The sequence below is a fragment of the Delphinus delphis genome, chromosome 8, assembly GCF_949987515.2.
Source record: "Delphinus delphis chromosome 8, mDelDel1.2, whole genome shotgun sequence".
NCBI classification, from domain to species: Eukaryota; Metazoa; Chordata; class Mammalia; order Artiodactyla; family Delphinidae; genus Delphinus; species Delphinus delphis.
In genome coordinates this window covers 59,961,989-59,986,453 of record NC_082690.1, presented here as the reverse complement: position 1 = coordinate 59,986,453, position 24,465 = coordinate 59,961,989, and the positions used below count along the sequence as shown (strand labels likewise).

At 54.5% G+C, this 24,465-nt stretch overlaps 1 protein-coding gene across 2 annotated transcripts in view; it reads right to left on the bottom strand.

Moving 5' to 3' along the window:
- PDE2A (phosphodiesterase 2A) overlaps nt 1-21,702 on the bottom strand; it is a 90,946-nt gene extending 69,244 nt beyond the window's left edge. Inside the window, exon 1 of one of the 2 annotated variants that reach the window (XM_060018326.1) lies at nt 21,418-21,702. In XM_060018326.1, the coding sequence (XP_059874309.1) occupies nt 21,418-21,488 (71 nt within the window). In that variant the 5' untranslated portion in view covers nt 21,489-21,702. The remainder of the gene's footprint in view (nt 1-21,417) is intronic. The other variant, XM_060018325.1, reaches the window with a different exon arrangement.
- Nucleotides 21,703-24,465: the final 2,763 nt, after the last annotated feature.

The following is a 24,465-nucleotide window of genomic DNA, read 5'->3' as shown; positions in this document are numbered from 1 at the left end:
CCAGAAGACATCTGTGGACTATAGGAATCGGTGGTAGAACCCTCCTTCCAACCCGATCTGCCTCCTTATGGAGGACCTGCCCAACTGTATTTGTTTCCCTAGGTGCCTCCCCCATCAGACCCAAAAGAGACTGGGTCTGATTCAGCTCCATGTGTCCGTATGCAGCATATCCAGCATGGGGCCAGGCACACACAGCAGGAGTGGGGGACGGGGGGGCAGATGGTGACCCCCTAAACGAGACACAGGGATGTCGAGAAGGGGCGGCCACCTTGGCCAATCACACAAAGCCCACTTTTCCCAGAGAAGAGGCCTCCTGACCACCTTCCCCCATCTGAGCCCCTTGCTGAAGTCACCCTGACTGGCAATCCAGCCTCTGCTTGCACACTCCCAGGGACAGGGAGCTCACTTTCTTTGCAGCCAACCCCCTCCCGTGGGAGCTGGCTCTGCCTGGTGCCAACTCCTCCCACAGCACCGTCCTGTCAAATCCTGATCATCCCGAGCCATGATTCCCATGGGGAATGGGAAGGAAGTTGAGCAAAAGGAGCAGCAGATCCCAGCTTTCCCAACAGCTCCACCAGCCTTCCCAGCTTTGGGCAGAGGTGGGAGAAGGAGCTCTTGGCTCTCAGCCCGCCCCAGGCTTCTGCAGGCAAGTAGATTCAAGGTGCTCAGGCTTCCGCAACACCAACCGCTATCCCCAGCAGTCTGGGGCAGTGCAGAGTGCAGCGCTGAGAAACTCTTCAGCAGGCGCCACTGAGCTCCATCCCCTCACTGAGCGCACTCTTTCTCTCATCCCTCAAGCCCCCCCACACCCCATCTCCTCCCCTCACCGGGCCCTCTTGCCCTCCAGTCCGCAGGACCTTGCAGGACTGCTCTAACCCCAGCCCTCAAGTGTCCCATGGAGATGCCTCCTCCTGAGCCCTGTTGGGCAGGGTGGGTGGATGAAGGCGATTAGGTCCTCAGCCAACGGTGGCTGCCAGAATCCCACCCAGCCCTGCCTGGACAGCTGCAGCCCACAAGCTGCCCAGCTTTCCTTCACCAGCTATTCCCAGGCTGGCCCTGCTCCAGAGGTGCCTCGGGCTGCAGTTGGTCACTGACCCCAGTCCCCCATGCGTGCGCACATGCACACATGCATGCACACACACACATGGGCTCAGAGCTGAGCCCATGAGGAATGCCAAGGCACAAGAAATTCTAAGCAACAGGGACCCGAGGCTCCATGCTCTGAAAACTCCCTGCCAGCTCAGACACTGTCATAGAGGGAGCCCCAGTCTGTGGCTTCCAGGTTCCAAGAACTCCCAGAGCTTTGTGATCTAAGAAAATCAGAGCCTCTATTATAAATCCCATTATTAGAAGAGTCTGTGCTTTGTACATTCTATGAATGCAAGAGCCTGGAGTCCTGAGAATGGAGGAGCCCAAGATTCTAACATTTTATTATTCTAACTGCCTGTAGTGCCGGGACTCCAGGACTCTAGCTCCAGGGTTTCCACAGCCCTCAGAGCCTGATGGTGTGTGGGCTGCGTCTCTGTGAATACCCGGTGAGGTGAGGGTCCCTGTGAGCCCTGCACTTGCCTTCCACCCTCCACCTTTTGCTCATACTACTGTCCAGGCCTAGGGTTCCATTGCTCTCCTCTCTGCTAATTAAATCTTAGACAACTTTAAACGGGCAGGGAGGGCAATGCCGTCAGGGACTACCTACTGAGTGCCAGGGCCACCCGGGTGATTCTCTTATTTAATTCTCATGATATTATTAGCCCAACTTTACAGTTCATAAAACTGAGGTCCCGGGACATGACGTCATTTGTCTAAAGTCTCACAGCTAGAAACAGTAGAACAGCGATCCAAACCCGGTCCCTTGCAAACCCACGCCTCCCAGTAGCAGGCCAACTCCTGAGAAGAGCCCGGTGGGAGGGGGCTCCCTCTTTGGCTTCAGGGCCACACTGGAGCAGCTCCTCCCACCCCAGCAGCCCCCCAAGCTCCAGAAGGCAGAGACCGTGGTCTCCTCTTCACGCCTTTCCAAGCTGGAGGCAGCCCAGAGTGGGCCACGTTTCCTGTCCTGATTGATCAAAAGGAGCTCAATCCGCAAAGACTCCGTGTGGGACCGGGAGACTTTTGTTTCTAGGCACCCGTCGCTATGGAAGCCAGGTGCTGCCAGCCCAAGGCCTAGCAACGAGGCCCCGCGTGGTGCAGGGCAGAGGGCAATTGTCAGGGACTTCGGAGGCTGCCAGCAAGAGAGAGGGAGGGTGGACCACTCCGCTCTCCTGGATGGAAGGCTGGACCCACTGCCCTGGCTGGGCTGGCAAGGGGAGGAAGGGAGGCAGAGGGGGCAGGACCAGGCAGGTTCTGAGAGACAGAGACCCAGAGATAAGGGCAGAGAGAGACTTACAGAGATAGACTAAGGGGGTTCAGAGACAGTGAAAGGCAGAGACACCATCAGAGAGAGGGAGATTCAGGAAGGTGGAAGAAGACAAGAGCTGAGGCTCAGAGACCACTGAGACAGACAAGCGGCAGAGAGGGACTGACTCTCAGACAAGCCCAACTCCTGGGGAGGGAGAGGGAGGAAGCCGCAGGGGAATGACAGAGATGGATGGACGTGTGACAGGAGGAGATAAGCCTGAGGCAGGAGGCAATAGAGACAGATAACAAAGTAAGAGAGGACCAGAAATGGAGGGGCAGGAGGGGTAACACAACGTGGACTGGAAGGCAGAGCAGGCAGCGGCAGGGGCAGTATGAGGACAAGGGCACCGAGAGCACAGAGCCCTGGGCTGGCCCCAGTCCTGAGCCCCTCCTCCTGGGTCTGCCCATCTGCGGCATGGGCGTCACCAGCCTTGTGCCACCAGCCCACCACACTGCCTCTCCCCCAGAACACAGAATCATCTAGGAACAGACGCTCAGAAAAGAGGCTGGTCAGAAAGGTTCCATGTGTCTCTTGCTCCCCAGGGACAGGTCTTGTGCAAGCTCGTACAGTGAGGCAGTATCTGGAACAGCAGAAAGTCAGGCCTTGGGAATCCCAGTCCAGAGCGCACTCTCCACCCCCATCCGAGTCAGACTAGGCCTTCGTTACCTGTGGAGGCACCATCAGTACAGACAGGCACACTCGCCCCCCTACCAGAGTGACTGAGAAGACGACAGAGCCTAATATGGAACCCCCTTTACTTCCTTCTTCCTCAACAACAGGCCCTGTGTCAGGGCAGTGGGGACCCAAGGATGGAGCGGACAGCATCCAGTGGAGAGATGGCTCACAGCTCTCCCTCTCAGGGCTGCAACTAGGGAAGACAGGCTCTGGGGAACTCAGAAGGGCATGACGCCTTGGGGGCAGGGAAATGGCTGCAACTGGACAGGGAACATGTCATTTAATCCTCACTGTAACCTGTTACAAATGAGAAGACAGGAAAGCGACTGCCCTAACCACTACCAGCCAGCAGGTGCCTGAACCAAGACTTGAACCCAGGTCTCCCGGGGTCAGTGAAAGTTGGAGGGCCTGGCGGAAGCCCCTCTGCCAGGGTGGAAGCAGCTGCTCCAGGAAGGGGGCGCTATCTAGGCCTGTTCAGGGGTACTTCCCAGTAGGAATGTGGGGAGGGTCCCAAGCCCTGCTCTGGCCACCACTCCTCCCAGCACCAGCTGTCCCCCTCCCCATGTCAGAAAGATGATAGTGCTCGGCTAGACTCTGTCACCTGTCAGGTACTAATCTCTCTCTCCCTCAGAGCTAATTTTTCCTGTGATTGTTAACACTGTCAGTGGCACCTGGCAGCTACTCTGGGAGCTCGTGTGCCCTCAGAGGCGCCCCATCTGCCCCCATCAGCCTCACTCTCTCCAGACTCCTGAGGGAGGAACCAGCAAAGACTAAGCGCCTACTGCATGCCCTGGTGATAAGAAGCACTCTACATTCATTATCTCATTAAATTGTCCCTTGAGGTCTCTGAAGGCTCGCCTCCACCTCCTGCAGCTCCTGACCCCTGGCCTCCCTGCCTGCCCTCCCCCGACCTCACAGCACCCACCCCAGGATCAGCCTCTGGGGCAGGGTAACCCCACAGCAATAGGTACACACAGGTGTCTGGGAACTGGTAGTTTCATTCTCAGCTGCAGGGCCCACGGTGGGGGGCAGTGGGGAGAGCAAGGGGAAGGTGTAGGGTCAGCAGGCTGAAGGTGAGAGGGAGGGGAAAGGGAAAGCAGGGGGAGGGGCGGGCAGGGGACCCACACCAGCCTCACTCCACATACACACACCCCGCACGCTGAATCTGGGCCACAGCCCGGATGATTGACCCACGGTGCCACACTCCCCTGGGCCTAAGTTCCTGGAAGGCAGCGCTGCAGGGACGATCGATCGACTGCCTCTCAACCTCTTCCTACTGCCTGGAGGCTGCCTCCTCCATGCAGCCTCCCAGGCTGATCAGTGTCACTGTCAGGGTGAGAGTCTGGGGGCCGCCTTTGGACAATAAGCAGTGACTCCCCTCATCCCTTCCTCAGCCCAGCACTCTCCCTATTCCTCAGGAACCTGGCCCAGGTAGGGGCCAACATGGAGGCTGGGGTGTGCATGTGCTAAGTCAGTAGAAGAGAGGAGTTGCAAATGCAAAAGTGAGCCATGCGACCTGGGTTCAAATCCCAGTTCCTCCATCTTCTGGATATGTGACCCTGTGCAAGTTACTTAACCTCTCTGAGCCTCAGTTTCCTTATCTGTACAGTGGGGTTACCAATAGTACTCAGATTATACATGCAGAGCTCTGCCACAATGCTTCGCATACAGTAGTTTTTGATACATGAAAGCTTTCAATACTGTTACTGTGAGCGTGTATGCGCATGCATACACATGTATGCATGTGTAAGTTCCCTTGGAAGGTCCAGGGGGGATTTCTGGCACTCTAGCAAGGGGGCGTAAACTGCTCCCTAACCCTTGACTCCCCTAGAGTAGGGTCCGCAGCCACACTTTCAGCTCAGTCACAGAGAAGGGAGAACTGCTGCACCCCAAAAAACCCACCTGTGCTGGGAGAGGCTGTGTAGGAGAGATGGATGGCTTGGCGGCCACCAGGTAGGACTGGTGATTAGGAGGCTAACGGCCCAGCATCCGGAAAGGAATGGGAGGGAGACTGAGCCACGGGGCCATCCATCAAAGCTGGCAGGCCCAGCAATGCTGCACAGCGGGACGGAGAGAAGCAAGGGACAGCTTCAGGTAGGGGACGTGTAGACGAGCCAAGGGCCAGGCAGCCGGGCCCAGCTGACCCGTTACTGAGTGATTATCTTGGGACCTCAATTTCTTCATCAGAACAATGGGGCCAAATGTCTCTCTCTGCCCAGATAAGTTCCAGCCTCAGCAGGCCCAATATCAGACGCGAGGGCCGGGGAGAGCCCTGGGGAGAATGTGAGGAGCTCAGAGATGCCCTTACCTCTTGGACCAGTGCCCAGTTCAGTCAAGGATCCCTGAGGGTGTGGAGTAAGGGGATGTGGCACTGTGTCGGGGCTGGCAGCCCAAAGACCCAAGTTTGATTCAATTTCTGACCCTAATCTCTTGCTGACCTTAGCCAAGCCCCTGACTTCCCCAGGTCCTTCCCTGGATGCCCTCCCCGACTAACTTCCCACCCACACCCAATCCTTCCAAGGCAGGAAGGGCCATAAGCACAGCCCTTGCCTATGCAAATTTCATTAAAACTGAGGGTAAAGTCACCCATGGGCCCTCCCCACCCACTGGAGGTAGCGGTTACCTGGAAAAATTCTGGCCAGCAAGTCTGGGGCAAGAGGTCCTAGCTGGGGTCTAGCTGGACCCTGGCAGAGCCCATAGTCTCAGTCTGTCTCAAAGGACCTCATCGAGCTTAATCAAGTCACTTTCCCTCTCTGAGCCTCAGTTTTCCCATCCCTAAAATTAAACAAGCAACAACAATAAAATTCTTCAGGGGGTCCTCTTACCCTGTGGGACAAACTGCAAACTCCTCACTGTGTCCACTCCTTCCCAGTCCTTCCCCAGGCTCCACTCCTCCTGTGCTCCCCACTGCAGACCCCACACTTAGGCTGTCCTGGACATTTATCAATCTCTCGTCCCTCTTTAGGTTTCACCTCTGGACTCATGCCTTGTGGTTCACCAGTTCACCTCCAGACTTCTGTCTGTCTGTCTGTCTCTCTTTTTTTTTTGGCTTGCAGAATCTTAGTTCCCCGACCAGGGACTGAACCCAGGTCCCGGCAGTAAAAACACTGCGCCCTAAAGACTGGACAGCCAGGGAATTCCCTGGACCTCTGTCTCTCCAGTGGAAAATCCCCTCCTCGCTCAATAGGTCTAGAAGAAGTATCACCCCCTCGGCAAAGCCTTTTACACAGCCACTGGCAGAGCTAAGCCAGACCCCCCCAACAGAGCCACCAGTGGCTGACACACCTTCTCTGGAGCCTAGACCAGGAAATGTCTATGTCCCCATTTCACTCTGAGCTCCCAAGGGTGAGGGTCAGGCTGGGCCTCATTCCCAGGGCGTGAAGGTGGTGGGCAGCTCAGGGCCTCCAACAGGGAAGGGGCTAGGGACATGGAAGGAAGGAAGGAGGAAGAGAGGGAGGAATGAAAAGAAAGAGATAAGAAAGGAGGGACAGAGAGATACAACTGTCCTCAAGGTCCCCTTGGATCTGACAATCTGAATGAACTCTAGTCCACTCCAGATGGAGCCCCCATGCCTGGTCCTGCCCCATCTCCCACTCCCCTTTGGCCCCTGTCACACACCAGTACAAAGGCCCAGAGTCAAAGAGGTCTCTGGCCTCTGCCGCTGCATTCTGACCGGAGGCTAAGAACATGCCTGGTCGTCATAGTGATGCTGCGATGCTGTCATCAGTAATTCATCACCCAGGCCCTGGGAAGCCAGTGAGGTGTGAGGAGAGCTGGTCAGAACTGATCAGAGCGGCCACTTGGGGCAGGAGCCTTGGGGCTGTGGGCCTTGGGGAGGGTCAGGGATTAAACTTTAATGGCCCAATCCAGCTGTGTCCTTCCCTCAGCCTCCCAATGCCCTGGTAGGAAGGAGGAGCCCAGACCTTTCCCCAGTCTGTCCTGTGCACCTACTGTTTGTCCATCTCAGTCCAGCCTCAGAGGTGGGGGTCAGTGAAGGCTGGAATAGGAAGTCCCCACCCCAGGGCTTGTGAGCAGTGTCCAGGCCCTGCTGCCCTCAGTAGAGCAGGGGAACATCCCTCCTCATGTCACCGGGGTGGAAGGAAGTAAACCCATATGTTGCGCCCTCTCCAAGCAGGCATTCCTAAGAAGTAACTCATTTAATCCTCCCAGAAAACCTTCAGGGTCGGAATTATTACTGCATTTTGCAGATGCCTGGATGTTCTCTCTGCCTAAATCCTTCCAGCCAGTTCCATCCCCTCCTCTGGGAAGCCTTTCAGGATGCCCCACACAGCACTCATACCCCCTCCTCTGAACTCCCAGTGATGGTGAGCGAAGGTTCTGGTCTCCCCAGTCAGACTGGACTGCTGGCTCCTCCTCCCAGTCAGGGTTGTGTAGGGCACACACGGTAGACCCTTTCATCCCAGCAACTCTCCTGGCAACCGGAAGACAGAGGCTGGGGCTGTCCATGGTCCTGAACCCTCCCAGGCCTTTCCCTGGAAGTCCGGTTCTTTCTGTTGGAAGTCACCTGTTCCTCTCAGCCTGGGAGAGAAAGGCCAGATGCCACCTGTGAGATACCCCTGCCCTCCTCTCACCTAGTTCCTTTATTCACAAAACCTTGAAACAAGGAACCCATATGGAGCTGGAGAATGGAAATGAACCTAACATGCATTCACTCAACAAGCATTTATTGAACACCTACTATGCGTGGCCCTGTGAATGGAGCTTGGGATACAATAGTAAACAAAACAGACCTAATTCCTGCCCTTCTGGAGATTTTGGTTCTGTAAAGTCAGTACTGTGGTTTGCTTTACACGTCACATTAACCCATTCGATCCTTACAATATATACAAAGGTGGATATTATTATGCCCATTTTACAGTGAAGGAAATGGAAGCTTAGGGTGATAAAGGAACTGCCCAAGGCCACACAGCTAGTATCCAGTAAAGGTGGGATTCAAACTGAGGCTTGACTGACCCCAAATCTCATTCTTATTCTGTTCCTAGGTGGAGAGGGGGTCACAGACATAGTCCCTGCCCACAAAGAGTTCATAATCTAGTTTACCTGTCCCAGTTTTCCAATCAGCACCACTGGAAAGTGTTCCTTGAGTCTTACCTGAATCCCTCCTGCTGCAGCTCTGACTTGCCCTCTCTTTGTTGGGACCTCAGCAGGGCAGAGGACCAGCTTTCATCCCCTTGCAGACACCTGGGGTCCTTCCATGAGCTCCCAGCCCTTTCTCCACCCCTACCTTGCACAGAAGTCTCCCTCCACAGGAGGGAGTGAGGTGCGTGCTCTAAAAATACTTTAATCCCTCCCTCTCGTGCTCTAATTAAGCTGAGTGAGTCATTACTTTAAGTAATTTATTGCTAGTTACATAATTGCTTTAATATTTGGGTCTAGGACTGGGGAACAAAAGAGCTCCCCTTCTTTTAGGGGAATTGCTAGTCCCCAGGGGAGTTTATGGCCCCTGGTGGAGATAAGGACACAAGTGGAATCATGTTGGACAAGCCCCTGCTCCAGTCTGGACCAATATATGGCCATTTCCACCTGGGCCCCAGGGCACACCTGATCCATGCAGGGGCAGGTTTTGGGGAACACCAACTCCCTAATCTCTGTCACCCACTCTGTAGATTTCTGAGGCCACCACTCCCAGCTGACCCAGCCCTCAGACCCAGAGCCTACCCTCAGGATACTATGGCCTGAGCATCCCTTCCTTTCCCTGGCCTCTTGCCCCTTGGCCTCTACCAGTCCACGGGAACCAAGGCTCAGAAAGGGCAAGCCGTTCCTTGGTGTCTCCCAGCATACAGAGACAGTCCCCTCTCTGTGCCCAGGTTGTCAGCTCAAGGAAACCCCAGCACCTCTCACAGCCCTAGAAGGAGTCACCTCCAATGGGGAATGACTGCAAAGGGCACAAGGGAAGTCTCAGGGGATGATAAAAATATGATTTCCTTGATTGAAGTGGTGGTTATATGACTGTAGAGATTTACCCAAACTCATTGAATCATATACTTTAAATTGGTGATTTTCTTGTATGCAAATTATACCTCAATAAAATAAATGTAAAAAAAATTTTAAAAAGCAGTCACACCCCCACCTTCTGGATCCCCATCGCATAACAGCTGTGCAAAATTGGCAGCCATGCAGAAACTGAGGCAGGGAGGTGCAGAGAACCAGCTACAGAGGGCGCATAGTAGGTGCTCACACTGTAGATGTTGGTTTCATTCAGTTCCAATTAGCAAGGACTCCACAGGCACCTCCTGGGTGCACTTGACTTGATCTCATTAGCTCTCCTCCTGCTCTCACGCGGCCCAGGAGGGAGCTGAACCGTGCACCATGCGCATCACAAGCTTTGTCTCGGTTAATCCTCGCAGCAGCCCTAATGAGGTGGGCTCCATTATCATCCCCCTTTTACAGACGAGGAGACAAAGGTGGTAGAACTAAGCACAGGTCCTGCTGCTGAGAAGTGGAGGAGCTGAGAGCTGAACCAGGAGGCAGTCCCGAAGGCTTGGGCTCATAATCACTCTCCTCTACCACCTCCCTTTCCCACGCTAAGTGGCATGGGTTAGGAAGCCATGCACGGAAGTCGTGCCTCTGACCCCAGGCCTCCAATAATGAGGTTTTCACTAGGCTTAGAAGTAGAGGGGAGCACACCCAAGCAAGGATGGCAAGTGAACGTGTGTGAGTTCGGAGAGGTGGCAAGAGGCAGAGCCACCTTCGGGAAGGAGGGAACTGGGTCAGGTAACAAGCCTGGAAGAAATGCAAAAGAAATCAGACAGAGTCTGAAAAAAATGAGGCAGAGGGCATCCAGCTGTGCCAGCCAGTGAGTTAAATGCCTGCTCAGGCCCTGAGTAGCCAGGGCTCCTCACTGCTATTCCTGACTCACTCCCCCCAAAGTTTGTCTCTGCCTAGTTTCTCGGTCCTAATCGCCCACTCAGAACTCAGTCACCATCTCACGGGGCACAGGTCAAAAGCCTTCATCCCCAAACTTGTAAAGACTGGTTGCAAAACATAGCAGTGATGCTATGTGGCACAGGAGAGCTCTGAGGTTGGGGAGTATGGAAGGACCACCAAGACCTGTTGAATGACAGGAGTTAGCCAATAAAGGGAGGGGATGTTGAGGAAGGGTGTTCCAGGCCAAAGGAACAGCATATGCAACAGTCCAGAGGTAAGAGGTGGGGAATCCAAGGTAGCTCGATATGGCTACCTGATGGGTATTCTGTGTTTATGATGAGCACGAGTGTTTCTGTGGTTGTGCACCATGCATGTGCTGAATCCGCATCTGTGTTGCATGTCTGCGGTCTGTATGCCTGGGTTATACACAAGGGTACTGGGGCTCATTCTGTTTCTTCTGTGTCTAGGTCGATCTTTAGACTCATCCTGTGTCTGTTTCTCAGTGTGTATTGATATTTGTGTTGTGGGACTCTCCATGTCTGTGGGCTGTGGTCTGCTTCTTTTATGTTGGCTTCTGTGTCTGTTTTTCTCTTTGTTTGGGTTTGTTTCTCCCATGCCTGGAGCTGTGTTTTTGTGGCCAGGGCACTTGGTCCCTGAGAAGAAGCCTGGGCCAGGGGTGCTAAAGCCGGCATGCAGCCGTTCACAATAGCACCTAACGAATGTCAAGCACTTAGTGGGGTGGAAAGTTGCACTGGAGATACTAATTACCACTGATAATGAGTCAGCAGCCTGAGGTCCAGCAGAGGCTGAAAGTGGGTCCCCACTGGGCACTGGGATGAGCTGGCTGGCCAAGGCCCCTAACTGCCCCAGCACCAGGAGGGGCCACTTCCCTTACTCATCCCCCAGGGAGGCCCGAGGCCCAAGCTCTGAACAGCAAAAAGGACTGAGATCAAACTCCAGCATGAAGGTCTCAAAAGGGAGGACTTCAAATAGACTTGGCAGTAGACAGGTCATAAGTGTTATTAAGAGATGAGGCAGCAGTGACACAGCTTTGCTCTTGGGGGCCACGGTCTGAGGGGGTGGCTTATGGGTGCCATGGATGGGTGCTCTGGAGTGTGGAAGCCCCAGGGAGGATGAGGCAGGGAGGAATGCCCCTGGAGGGGGATCTAGAGTTGTCACACATCCCTGCATAGGTGGGCAGACACTGGGGAACTAGGGCCATAGCTGAAGCAGGTGAGCTGGGGGGTGGGCGCTGTCACTCCTCCCCTGACCTGTCGATGCAACTCACATGTCCTCTGCCACCCCTGATGGCAGCCTTCTTGCCTCTCACTTGGGTCTCCACACCAGCCTCCCCACTGCCCCCTCTAACTCACCCTTCACTTGGAGCTTCCTAAACCCGAAGTTGACCATGGCCTGAGTGACATTCTGCAGCAGCCCCAGTGTGGCCCCGACAGGGTGCCGGGCAGTCATGGCAGGAAGTAGTTCCAACCCAACAGCAGACGACTGGGTACACCCACCAGGCCTCACTGGACATGATAAAGTGGGTATTCAGAGGCAGGGCTTGACTTCTGGCTCCAGCTCTGAGACCTACTGGCTGTGTGACCTTGGGCAAGTCGGCACCCTCTCTGGGCTTCAGTTTCCCATCATCCATTTGTCCCTCCAAATCTCCACCCTTTTCTGCCATTCTCTGTGCCCCAGAGGATGACTTCTAACGCTGCTTCATCAAGCTCCCTTGCCCTCTAGCCTCCAATCCAGTTCTGCCAGTGAGGGCAGGCAAGCAGAGAGAGAAGTGAGAGGGCTCAGGGTATTTACACCCTCTCCCACCCCACCTCCTTTGACAGGCTCTGTAGGGCAGCTCCCATCCGGGACCCGGCTTGCATCTAGAGCACTCTCCTTGCTCCTCGGGCATCTCAGATGCTAGTCCTGAGTGCCTCCACATGCCCTGTTGGTTCCCTTAATCCTACCCCTCCTCTGTAATTGTTGCTGCATCAAACTGCCTTCATTTAAACCATCTGAGTGTCATCTGTTTCCCCTCTACAAAATAGGGCTAGCTCCTTGAAGGCTAGTTGAGGTGACTGAAGGAGGTGATTTGAACATACAGTTGGCCCTCCAATCTGCGTCCATGGATTCAACCAACCATGGATCAGAAATATTTGAGAAAAAAAAAAAGTTCCAGAAAGGTCCACAAAGCAAAACTTGAATTTTCCATTTACATTGTATTTACAACTACTTACAGATCATTTACATTGTATTAGTTATTATAAGTAATCTAGAGATGATTTAAAGTACATGGAGGTTATATGCAAATACTATGCCATTTTAAATAAGGGACTTTTGCATTCTCAGAGCTTGGTGTCCACAGAGGGACCCAGATACCGAGGGACAACTGCATAAAGGGCACTCTGTAAACACTGTTCTCTCCATCTAGCCCCTAAACCCCACTCCACTTGAAGTTTTAAGATAACTTGGGGACTTCCCTGGTGGCACAGCGGTTAAGAATCAGCCTGCCAATGCAGGGGACACAGGTTCAAGCCCTGGTAAGAGAAGATCCCACTTGCCGCGGAGCAACTAAGCCCATGTGCCACAACTACTGAGCTCACGTGCTACAACTACTGAAGCCCACGCACCTAGAGCCCGTGCTCTGCAGCAAGAGAAGCCACCGCAATGAGAAGCCCGCACACCGCAAAAAAAACCCAATGCAGCCAAAAATAAATAAACAAATAAATTTATAAAAAAAGAAAAGATAACTTAGAATTCTCTGGTTTTGGAAGGATGCAATACTGGGCTGCCTGCTCCTCTCCTCTGCTACCCTAATTCCCGCCCAGCCCCCAGCACCAGGAAGCCTCCATCCCTGCTCCACCCAGAGCCAATGTCTGAGCCCCCAGCCAGGGGCCTCCCACCCTAGACCCCCAACGACTCAGTACAAAGGAAGCTGTGTGTGTGTCTGTCTGTCTGCTCCCTTGCCAGTGCTGAACCAGCAAAACCACTGCAGAGTTGGCCAGTCCTACGCATCCCACTCCTACCTCCACCAGAATGTCCTCACATCCAGCCCCCTGCCTCCAATCCCAAATCTCCAGGAAGACAAATTTTTCTCCAGTTCCCCCTAGGAGGGGGATCTCCCTGCTTCCAGCTGGATGGTCTAACCTCACACCTTCCCACTGCCCAGGCCGCCAGGGGGAGCACTCTGGGGCTCAAACCTCCTCTTACAGAATGGGCAGAGGCATGTCCTCTGGTCCCTCCATGGCAGCTACAGATGAACAAACTTCTGAGAGTTTGCCACCAACTTCCCTGCTAGGGCAGGAGTCTCATCTCCCACGTCCCTAACCAGGCTGCCCAGCCCCTGCTCTCACCTCCCTACCCCATGGACAGGAAGCTCATCCTTCTTTCCCAGGGCAGCCCCTTCCCTATGGGCCTACCCTGGCCCCCTCACACTGAGCCAATCTGGGCCTCCAGGACTCCCCCAGATCCCAGCAAAATCTCAGTACTAGGAGACCAAGAAGAGATTTTAGGGAAAGCCTTGAATGTTAGAACAACAGAAACCTACGAAGACATCTGATACAAAGATAAGGACATTGAGGCTTCTAGAGGAGGCCCCTCCCTGGTTCCACCCCACTGCTGGACTCTTCTGCATCGAGTCTCCATGTTCCATAGAATGGCAGACTTCACAGATTCCTTGGAGGAGTCTCACAGCAAGCAGAGGCTCTGGTAGAAACTTCAAAGGTGGCGTCTGAGGCCTGGGAGGAGTCGTAATGCCCAGGTACAGGAGGTGACCTCATGGCACAGACTTGAACCTCTACTCTGAGCTCCCTGCCTGCTCCAGAGGCTGGAGGGAGGGAGGCCTTCCAGGCCAGACATACCCCCTCTCTCTGTTCCAAGCCCTGCCATCCCTCCCTGGATCCTGCTGTGCAACCTTGTGCTAATCACTAACCCCACTCTGGGACTTCAATATTTGCATCTATATAACGAGAAGACTGGACTGAGAGTCCCTGAAACTCTCTAGTGGGGAACAGGTGCAGCCATTAAGAGTTCCCAGGAAGAATGGAAGCTAGACACCTCTTAGCCATGTCCAGCATCTCAGTCTGATGGCCCAGGATCCTGGCTGGCCCCACCTGAGCCTGGACACAGAGACAATCTGTTCCTTCCAGGGCCCTCACTGACTAGAAGCGGGCCAGAGTCCCCGGGCGGAAGCCCAGCCCCGCACATGACAGCCCCTTCAGCCTAAGTCCACGCACATCTTGTCTCTCCCTTTAGGCAGGTGTTATCCAGGAGAGAAAGTGTTGAGTAGCTATACCTTGGGCATGGCCTTGCTGTCAGGCAGAGCAGGTACCTTCACACACATCCACTCATCTGTGCTCTCCCACTCGGACATGTTCACCCACATACACAGACATATACATCTACACAGCGTTACCAGAACAATGTACATAACACTCTACACACAGGCACACATACAAACAAGCCACCATCTACCAATAACTCGGGCATAAAAATGGACACTCACATGTTCACACATATGAATATGTCCACACTTTTATACAAACACTGATCCACACACTCTCACCCTCTTAGACCCATACACACACATGTACAACTGGAAGTTCACATTCACACACACACACACAGAAACACAAAGAAACCAACCAATCTCGCCCCCATCTAAGTATCAAGGAAATCATCATCCAATAGAAATCCAGACACCAACTGCAATGTCAGTCTAAATCCATTTCCAAATCTAAGCCTGCCCCAGAACGGTGAGGAAAAGTTTCTTGTTTCCAGGTTCAACCCCTCCAGCGTGTCTGTCCCTGCCGTGTGGGGTCCAGTCTCTCCAGCCTACTTCCTCCCTATGCCATTTCAGCAGGGCCCTCTCATGCCCAGCACGATGGAAGTGGAGAACAATGGATTGCCCTCTCCCCACCCTTCATCTCTGCTCCTTTTCCAGCCTTTTCAAACATAAAGAAGGCTAGAATGGACTGTGTGTGACAGCACCCCTGCTGGAGATATGTGGCATTACAGCACAGCTCTATGATACATGGTCATCACTCCTCAGGCTGTGGTGGAGGAGAATAGGTAGAAGGGAGAGGAAGAAGAGGAAGGGGGAGAGGAAGAAGGAGAAGTTGAGAAGTGTGCCGGAAGAAGAGGAGCAAAATTCTGGGAGCACCAAGAATGGAGTTCAGAAGTCTCAGGCTCTCTTGGGTATCCCTGCTCCAGTCCAATCAGTCCAGGACTGTAAGCTCAATTCTCCCAAAGCTCAGCTCTAATCAGGTCCTGCCTCTGCTCAGAATCCTTGGGTAAGTCCTAGTGGGCCACAGCAAGAAGTCCAAACAAAGCCTGGAGTTAGGTCTCTGGGGCTGGCCAGTCCATCTCTTAGCCTCATATCCCAAGGAGCCCAGCCCTTGCTTCTTACTCTTGAGCCAGGTCTTTGCTCAGCTGCTCCTTTGCTGAGATGTCTAATTTTCCATATCTTGCCTGTCCTTCGAGGCCTGGCCTTTGCCATCTGGGACAATAATCCATGGAAAGGGCAGGAGCTTTGGGGGGCAGACAGACCTGTTCTCTCGGTATTAGCTGGATACCTCTGGGCAAGTTATTTTCCCCTCTCAGATCCTGTCTCTTCATCCAGAAGACAGCAGTCTCTGGGGTTTGTGGTGAGGATTAAATGAGATCATAGATGTGAAAACAGTACTCTGGAAGCTGTAAACTTCTGTGTGAACGTGTGAAGAGTCATTATGGCTTAATCCTTTTATCCCTGCACCCGCCAACACACATCAGGCTAAGCGATCCCCGAGGGAAGGGGTGGAGGCTGCTTCACCTTTGGGCCTCGAATATTCCAACATTCACCAGGGCCTGCCCCACCATCCTCAGCAGCAGGGTGTGGATTTGGATCCAAGGTGGCAGTACAAAATGTACTCACTGCAAATTCACTGGAAACTACAACTCCCAGAATGACTCATAGACTGCCATGGGCGCGGCCACAGACCTAAGCCCTCATCAGGCCCTTTCCTCCACTGTTTTCCCTGGGGATTAGTCTCAGACCAGACAGGGCAGCCCAGGGAGGTGGTCACATGTCTCTGAGGCCCCTCGGCCCCTCCCACGGAACACCCACACTTCTCACCATTCCCACCACCACTGCTCCATTTCAGACCTCTTTGTCTCTCCCACGGGATGACAGCTTCTGGGCTCACTAGCTCTGGTCTCTCCCCCTCCAGCCCCCCACTGAATCTTTCTAAAAGGGTAGGTGAGTGTGGGTGGTTCATAATGGCAGCAGCGAATCTCTATGAGCACCTGCTGCATGCCTGGCGCTAAGCGCTCCACTTCCAGATCCTTCAGTTATCCTGCCAGGAAAGTATTATTATTCCCACTCCATTATCCACATGGGACTCAGAGAAGTTAATTAAGTTGACCAGGACCATACAGAGTAAAGTTGCTGAAACTGGAACCTATGTCTGTCTGCTACCTTCTCTATTCTATTTTCAAAGCTTCCTCTGAACCCAGGGTAGCCATCTCAAGAGTGAGAGCCCAGAAGACACAGGGTTCTCATAGCTCAGCAACTACACTGTGGGGAAGTCCTCCCAGTTGTCTGATTTAAATCCTTTCTGCTGCACCAAGCCCCAGTTGCCTCCTGTTTTTCAGGGAAGGCAGTGAGAAGGGTGACTTCAGGGACTTAAAAGAAGTGGGTCACATCCCTGGGGACCTGGCCTCTCCCAGGGAATGGGCAGCTGAACAGTGGGAGATAAATGTGTTGAAAATATCTGTTACTAAATACATCTACTTCCCGAGAGGATGGGGTTGCTCAGGGTGCCTGTAGCCCCTGTCCTGGAGGCCACAATCTTGTGGCTCTGACAAACTGAGGTGCTCAAAGCAGCAGACAAGGCTGCTCCGGCTGTCCTGGGGGCTGGGGCAGAGCGGGTGGGAGGCCAGCATCGAAGGGGGTGACGTTTCCTCCTCCCAGCCAAAGCTGCCAAGCCCAAGCTGGTTTATTTGCATATTACTTTGCATTCATTTGCATGCCACTTTCTGGAAGGGGCCCACTTTCTTCAGCCCCTGCCTCTCCCTCATTTCCAGAGTCTCTGTTTGTTCACTGAACACCCCATTCTCAAACAATGAGGAGACCCTCAGCAGGCCCAAGAATCTGCACCAGGCCTACATGTCAAAGCTGTTGGGGGACACCTTGATGGCAGAAAGCGCTTACTCTGCTCTAACCTCAATGCCTTCACTCCTCTCCTACTCCAGCTCTGCCCAGTCCTTCCCCCACCCTTGAACTTCACACTTAGGCCACTTTGAACTCTTAACAGTCCTCACATAAATAAAACCATGTTTGTGCTCACCTCAAGGCCTTTTTATGTGGCATTCCCTCTTCCTGGAGCTGTCTCTCAGTTCTGCCGGGAGAAGTGACTCTTCCTTTTAAGGCCAGCCCCAAGGCCCCTCCTCCTAAATTCCTTTGTCTGACACTGGCAGAGGTAGGAAAGACCACAGGCTTCCCTCCAAGCGGTCACTGGCTCTGTCCCTCTCCCTGAAGAGCTGCCACGTTTGGTAGGGCAGCAATCCATTGAATGGCTGCTGAAAGAAGGAAGGAAGGAATCCTGAGGCCCCTCCCCTGTCTATCTGAGCCCCTCCAGTCCCCCTCTCCCTGGATGACATCACTCACCTGCAGGAGGGGTGGGGCTAATAGTGTCTCTGCCTCCAACTCCCCCTCCTGTCCTGGGAAACTTCCCCTCATGCCCACATCCCGCTCTTGTGAAGCCAGGAGATTCCATAGGCCCTCTGTGCCGGTACGACGTCCTCCTCATTGTCTATCCCCATTCCCTACGCTGGCCACGCCTGCTTCTTTATCTTTATTTTTGGAGAGGGCGCAGGGACTGCTCAATCTGTTTTACCATCTGTAGTTGGAATAAAGGCCACTGATCTCTCATAGCACTACTGAACCACTATGCCCCAGCCTGGCCCTGCTTGGGAAGAAGGACAGTGACCCAGGATGGAGAAATGACACAAGGCCAGGCAGCCTGGAGTAGCTGGGCCTACAAGGGAAGGGCTGCCCAAGAGGGAAGGGATGAGCATGCTTGCCCTGGGAGTATGTAAGCAGGGCTGGATAGATCTGCGGCCAAGCTGTAGAGAGGAGTGAAGTAACTGCTAGAAGGTGGCCCAGACACTCTTCATGTCCTCTCCGCCTTGGAGGCTGCACTGACTGAGCCTTGGTGCCCAGCCCTGTGCTGTGAGTGGGGTGGGGAAGCACAAGGAGGTGGCTCCTGCCTTTGAGGAACTCCTTGGCTGGCTGGGTAAGGAGCTCACACACAGGGGACATCACAGGGGAAGGCTGAATCGGGGCTGCATTCCTGACCCTGTACCATCAGGGAGAAAGACTTCAGGGTGGGTGATGGGATCAGAGGGAATGGGGAACCAAGGAGGGCTTCCTAGGGGAGGTTTCCTATGCAGAAGCCTTTCCCTAGCTCCCTAATTTTATGAGGAAAATCCAAGCCCCTTAGCCTTGCACCTGAGACCCTACAGAATCTGGCCCCTTCTGCCTCTCTTCCTCTTCTCAACTCCCTTCTCACTCCTGCCAACCCAAACTCTCTTTGCCCCTCAAACACACTGTGCTTTCTCACATCTACCCACTTTTACAGGCTTTTTCCTCTGCCCTTCCCTGCCTGGGCAATTCTTATCCATCCCTCAAGATCCAGCTCAAATGTCTCTTCTTGGGCAGCCCTGGCTTGGTGCAGGCCCCCACTCCCACAGCTTCTCTCTGCCCAGCACTCTCCACTGCGTTGCCACTGCTGCCTTCCTCATCAGACTGGGCACTCCCTGAGAGCAGGGTCTGAGTCAGGGTCCTCTCTGTGTCTTCAGAGGCCAAGCCAGCGGGCACCAAACAGGCATTGGGGGATCTCTGTTGAGTAAAGGAATCAACGAATGAATGATCAGATGCAGGAATGGAAGCACACTGAGTGGGTAGATTGGAGAGGCCGAAGCAGCAGAAGCCTGAGGAGTGCAGGCTGGACGTGACAGCAGCGTAGCTGAGGGTGAGACCCCCAGTCCATTAAGACCGAAGGGAGGTATTGCTGGGAGTTCTGCCTCCCCCATTTGGCCAGATCCCAGCCAAGCCATCAGTAATCCCCAGGGACAAGAGGCTGGAGTGGGAAGCAGGAACAGAGCCAGGAGCTGTTTGGTGGGCAGGGGGAGCTGGGGGGTGCAGGAGCATAAAGGCAGTTAACCCTCATGGAGCCATCCAGCTCAGGCAACCAAGAGGGCCTGTGCAGGCCCGAAGGGAAGAGGACTGAGACTCAGCACGAGCCTCGCAGTTGGAGGAGAGCGACAATGCCACAGCTTTGGTTTCCCTGTCTGGGAAGAGATGGCTCCACAGTCTCAGACCCTCTGCACCCTGGCTAGAAACTCTACCAGGGTCCCTTCACTACCTTCCATGTCTGAGCCTTCCAAGAGCTTTTCCTTCCCCACATCTGGACCCTCTGAGGTCACGCCACTGCACCCCCCCCAACCCTGGCCCAAGCCTGAGCCACTCCCATGCTCCCCTTCCCCATCCTCTTTCCCAAGCCCTCCAACCTCTCCCTTCAGAAAGCCCTGGTCTCATCTGCCCCTTGGCCCACGTGGCCCCAGACCTCACTGATACCCACACTGGTTTAGCCTCCACACTGGCCTCCTGGCTCCCACCCTTCCCTTCCAGTTTAACCTTGACAGTGCCATTGAGGCAGCTTTCTAAATCCCAAATCTGATCATGTCCCTCTGTTGCACAAAACCCTTCTGGACTCCCCAGGGCCCTCAGGATAAAGCCCAAGAAGCCTGGAGTTCAAAGCCCCACACGATGCGGTTCCTGCCTACCCCTCCAGCGTCCTCATTGCTCCAGGCACACACCCCATCCCAGCCCAGGGCCTTTGCTCATTCTGTGGCCACGCCCCACCCCCACCTCTTACCTTGATCTTGGTCTTTACTGCTTAATTATTTTCAAGCTATTTTATGTTAGGAAGCTTAGGAGGCCCCAGAGAGCAGAGCCATTATTGCCTATTTCTTTTCTGGATCTCCCCACACGGTGTAGAATGAATTGTCCTGAGCTCATGGAGGTGGTCACACATTCATCCACCCCCACCCGGCCTCGGTGGGCCAGTGTCCCAGCTGTGTCCTCAACCACCAGGGGAAGGAAAGAGCCACTCACACACACTCAGGTGAACATATAGACACACACACACACACCAGCCACACAAGCACCAACATACACACTCATGCACACTAGCACCATGATCACACACCCACACTGGAACACATGCTAATACAGACACCCACGTATACACACACACACACACACACACACACGGTAGTATTAATATTCACACACTAACAAACACACACCAACATGAATACACATGGAATCAGACAACATGCTCAATATTGAGTCACTCTATTTTGCAGACACAGCACACATTAACATGCATGCCAATATACAAATTCAAACACACACACATGCATACACACACACACCCCTGCACACATACTCTCACAAAAACTCTGAGAGTCACACCGGGATGCTCACACACCCTGACAGGCTGCTGCACATCCAACCACCAAGGACCCCAGAACTCTACATGCTCCTCTACACCCCACATGTCCCTTGTACCCGCCACATGTATGCACACACGCACACACGCACACACACACACATAGCCTGGCATAGACCTGCACCGCCACTGACTTGGAGACACATGTCACTTGCCTGCTACCTCGGCAGCCCTCAGATGGTGGAAGGGCATCTCCACAGAAGCCCCCTCCACTCACCTGCACGTGCATCTCGCTGCATGTGGGTGCTCACGAGGCTGGTGCACAGGAGCCACATCCCAGCCAGCCCCATGACTCTCTCTGGGACAGGGGCTTCGGGGACAAAGTTGCCTAAATTGCCAGCTCTGAATCCCAATCCTCATTCCATGGAGAGCAGTTGCCCCAGACCCTCTCCTGCTCCAGGGCCACTCATTCATAATTCATGTTCTCTCTCTCTCTACACACACACACACACACACACACACACACACACACACACACGCCCTGGTCTGGGACATCATCCCTCTCCAGAGTCCTGAATTAAGTCTATCAGACTCCAGGGCTCCTTGGAAACACACACACACACACACACACACACACACACACACACACACACACACACACACCTCCCCCACCCCCAGCCCCTGAAGGGATGGTTCACATTCATTATCAAGCCCTCCCGTAGCCACCATCCCCTTCTATGGGACCCCAGCCCCAACACGCCCTAGGTTGATGTCAGGCAACCCCGCCCTGCACAGAGACCCCCCTCTATGCTATAGTCCAGCAACAGGGTGCCCTGGAGCAGGATCGATCCAACCACGTGGCTCAGCTCTACGCCAACCCCAGCCCCCTGGAGGGACTCCCAGGACCCTGTCCGTGGCTCCTCCTGCAGCCACTCACCCGGACCCCAGCCCCTCGACAGTACTCACGGCTCAGCCGGTCGCGCTGCCGGGTACTGCTGGCTCCTGCAGAGGATGGAGTGGCCGCATGCCTGCCCCATCGCTCCTCATCATCTGCCTCCCCAGCCAGACTAAAGTGGCACCTCGCCCTGTCCACCCTGCCTGGGGTTCCAGGCAGGGCGCCTGGCCCAGCAGGCACGGGGACCGAGAGCAGCGGCCTGTCCCCGGCTCAGCCGGGACTCAACACCCCAATCCAGCCCTGCTGCCCTGGCTGCTCCTGCTTCTCTGGCTGCCACTGCCTCTGCCGCTAGGCTTACTCTGGGAGGAGGTTGGAGCAGGTCTGGTAATGCAGAAAGGGGAGGGAGGAGGGAGGAGGAACAGAGAGGCCCAGACAGAGGGAGAGAGGGAGGGAGGGGTAGATGGAGGCTCCGGCTGGGAGAGAGGAAAAGAAAGACTCACACACAGAGGGAGAGACTGAGAGAAACAGAGACAGGAAGGGGTAGAGAAACACATGAAGGAGAGGAGCGAGGGATCAAAGCCCCATAGAGATCAAGTTGGAAATACAAAAGATCAGAGTTATAGGGAAAACACACACACAGAGGAACAAAGACGGGGGGGAAAAAGACATGGAAATGGAGAGAGAGAGAGAGAGAGAGAGAGAGAGAGAGAGAGAGAGAGAGAGAGAGGGAAAGCTGATGGAGGATCCCAGAGAGAGAAATGTGAGGATAAGGGATTTTGAGGCATTTTCAATGCTTGTGAGCTAGGATGGGATCTAGGTATGAGGGGCAGGTAGACAGAACCCAGACCCTCAGGGCAAGGCGACACCCCCATGCCCTCCTCAAGTATGGAAGGGCCACAGGGCTTCCTGGCAGAACTGGATTCTCTGGCTTCCCTTGCTGGGATTGTATCATGTCCTAGGGTGCATCCTCAGCATGGAGCTGGGTACACAGGAGGCTCAGGGGGCTTTTGCTGATGGTCTTTGGACTCAAAGCCTCATCACAGAGTCCACCTCTTGGGGGCTCTATTTAGCTCGGACACTGTGGGAGCTGATGCATGAGCATGGAATTCTACTAGGAGTTGTGGCACCCAGGCCACAGCATGCCCCACATGGCTTCACTGTCCACAGACTATAGGCATAGGGGAGGGCCCGCTTCACCTCTGCCATGTCCCTGAGGGCAGACAGACTCCTGACTCCTGAGGAGGAAGCGTTAACCTAATGGAATAGGGGCATTTTAGGCAATGGGACAGGTAGGGAACTGCCTCAGCAAAGCTCCTGTTGGACAGAGGAGAGAAAGCTCCACACCTGGAGGCAGGAGATGGGGGTTCAAGTCCTGGTTCCACCACTAACTTCCTCATTCATTCAATCATTCATTCAGGAACACCTACCACTGGCCAACTTCATCAGATATGACTCAACGGTGCCTTGCCTGGGAACAGCACCCAGGCAAGGGGAAGGGGGTACTTGCTGTGTGACAGAGGGGAGCACAGGGTCTGTGGTGCCCAGAGGGAGCCCAGTGGTTGGCAAGCATTTCCAGAAGAGAGGATATCAGCTGGGTTTCTTAAGGCAAAGAGGGGGCCCCAGGAAAAGGGGGTGTATTCCAGGATAGAGGAGCTACACATAACCCTCACCAGTAACCCCAGCTCTCTGAGCTGTGACGGGGAGTAACCCCTGCCGCACACACCGAGCTCCAGGCAGAAAAGCCCACGAGGCTGAGTGGAAACCTGACCCTGCTGAGGGGTGTGGGTGCGTCCAGGGATGGGGGTGGACAGGAATGACCGAGCTTGTGCAGGAGGCCTGCCCAGGCCGAGGGCTACAGAAAGCAGTTGTCTGTGACTTAGGAAGCGTTAGGAAAGAAAATGTGAGGGAGGCTTTGCTTCCCACTGTGGCCTCAGAAGGTGGAATTTTAGATCTCTGAAAGCTCTGAGCAAACTGTTTCCTCAACCTGGCCCATGCCTAGGACCTTGCCCCTCCATGCCTGCTAGCTAGGAAGGCATTCTACGGGCTCAGAAAGCCAAGGCCCTGGACCACGTCCAGTTTTGGCCTTTCACAGCTCCCTTTCATGCCCTGAGGAGCCTGGCGGTCAGAAGCTGAGTCAGAGGATTCAAAGGAGGGTGCCTCCTGGGTGTGGAGGGGAGCAGGTGCATTGAGGCCTTACTTGCCTCTCAGCCTTCTTTCTCCTCTCCTGCTCTGGAAATGATGGTAGAGGTCTCATCTTCAAAAATCTCCCAGGATTATGCTCAAGCAAGTCAGGCGGGGAGGTAGGGCCTCCTGCCCACCCCACTGCCACACCAGCCTCTACAGTTGCCCCGGAAGTAAGGAGTCTGTAGGAATGAGGTGCAAGATCCAGGACTATGCGCACTCCAGGACTTAGAGCCAGGCAGGTATAAGTTCAAATCCCAGCTCTGCCATGTGCTCTGGGCAAGTTATTTCACCTCTCTGAACTTCAATTTAGTGTTCTCATCTGAAAGATGGGTGACAAACTCCGAACTCAAAGAGTTGTGAGGTTTGGGTAATGTCCGTAAAGTTCCTGGTACATAGTGCCCTCTCCCCTTCCCTCCCCTAAAGAGACTGAATTGATGGCGCCAAGGGAGTTAACAGCCCCAAATGCTGGGGTAGGGTTCCTGCAAGGCAGTGTCGGGAGGGGGCAGGTGCCGAAAAGAGAGAAGGCCTGAGACTGTCCAGGCCTGCTCTTCACTCCTCCACCTCGAACCGGCCTGCAAAACCAGCCAGTGCAGGAATCAAAGGCCCCGTGAGATTACGGCGAAGCCCCGCCCCACCGCAGGCCCCGCCCCCGGCCGCTCTCCAGGGTGCTGACCAGCTTGCACCGCGTTCACACGCCCTGGCCCACTGCCCCGCAGCCGGCCAGCAGACATCATTTTTTTGCTTGTTGGGGAGCTGGTGGGAAGCAGGATGTTCCTGGGAGGCGGGTGGCTGCCAAAAGCGACGGGAGGATGCAGCCTCTGGGATCCGGCCTCCGCTCCGCGCCCACCGCCTCGCGAGGACCGCAGGCTCCAGCTACCTCCTCACTGCCAAAGAAGGCGTCTTCTTCTCGTTGTCCTCCCCGGCCCCTCCCAGGC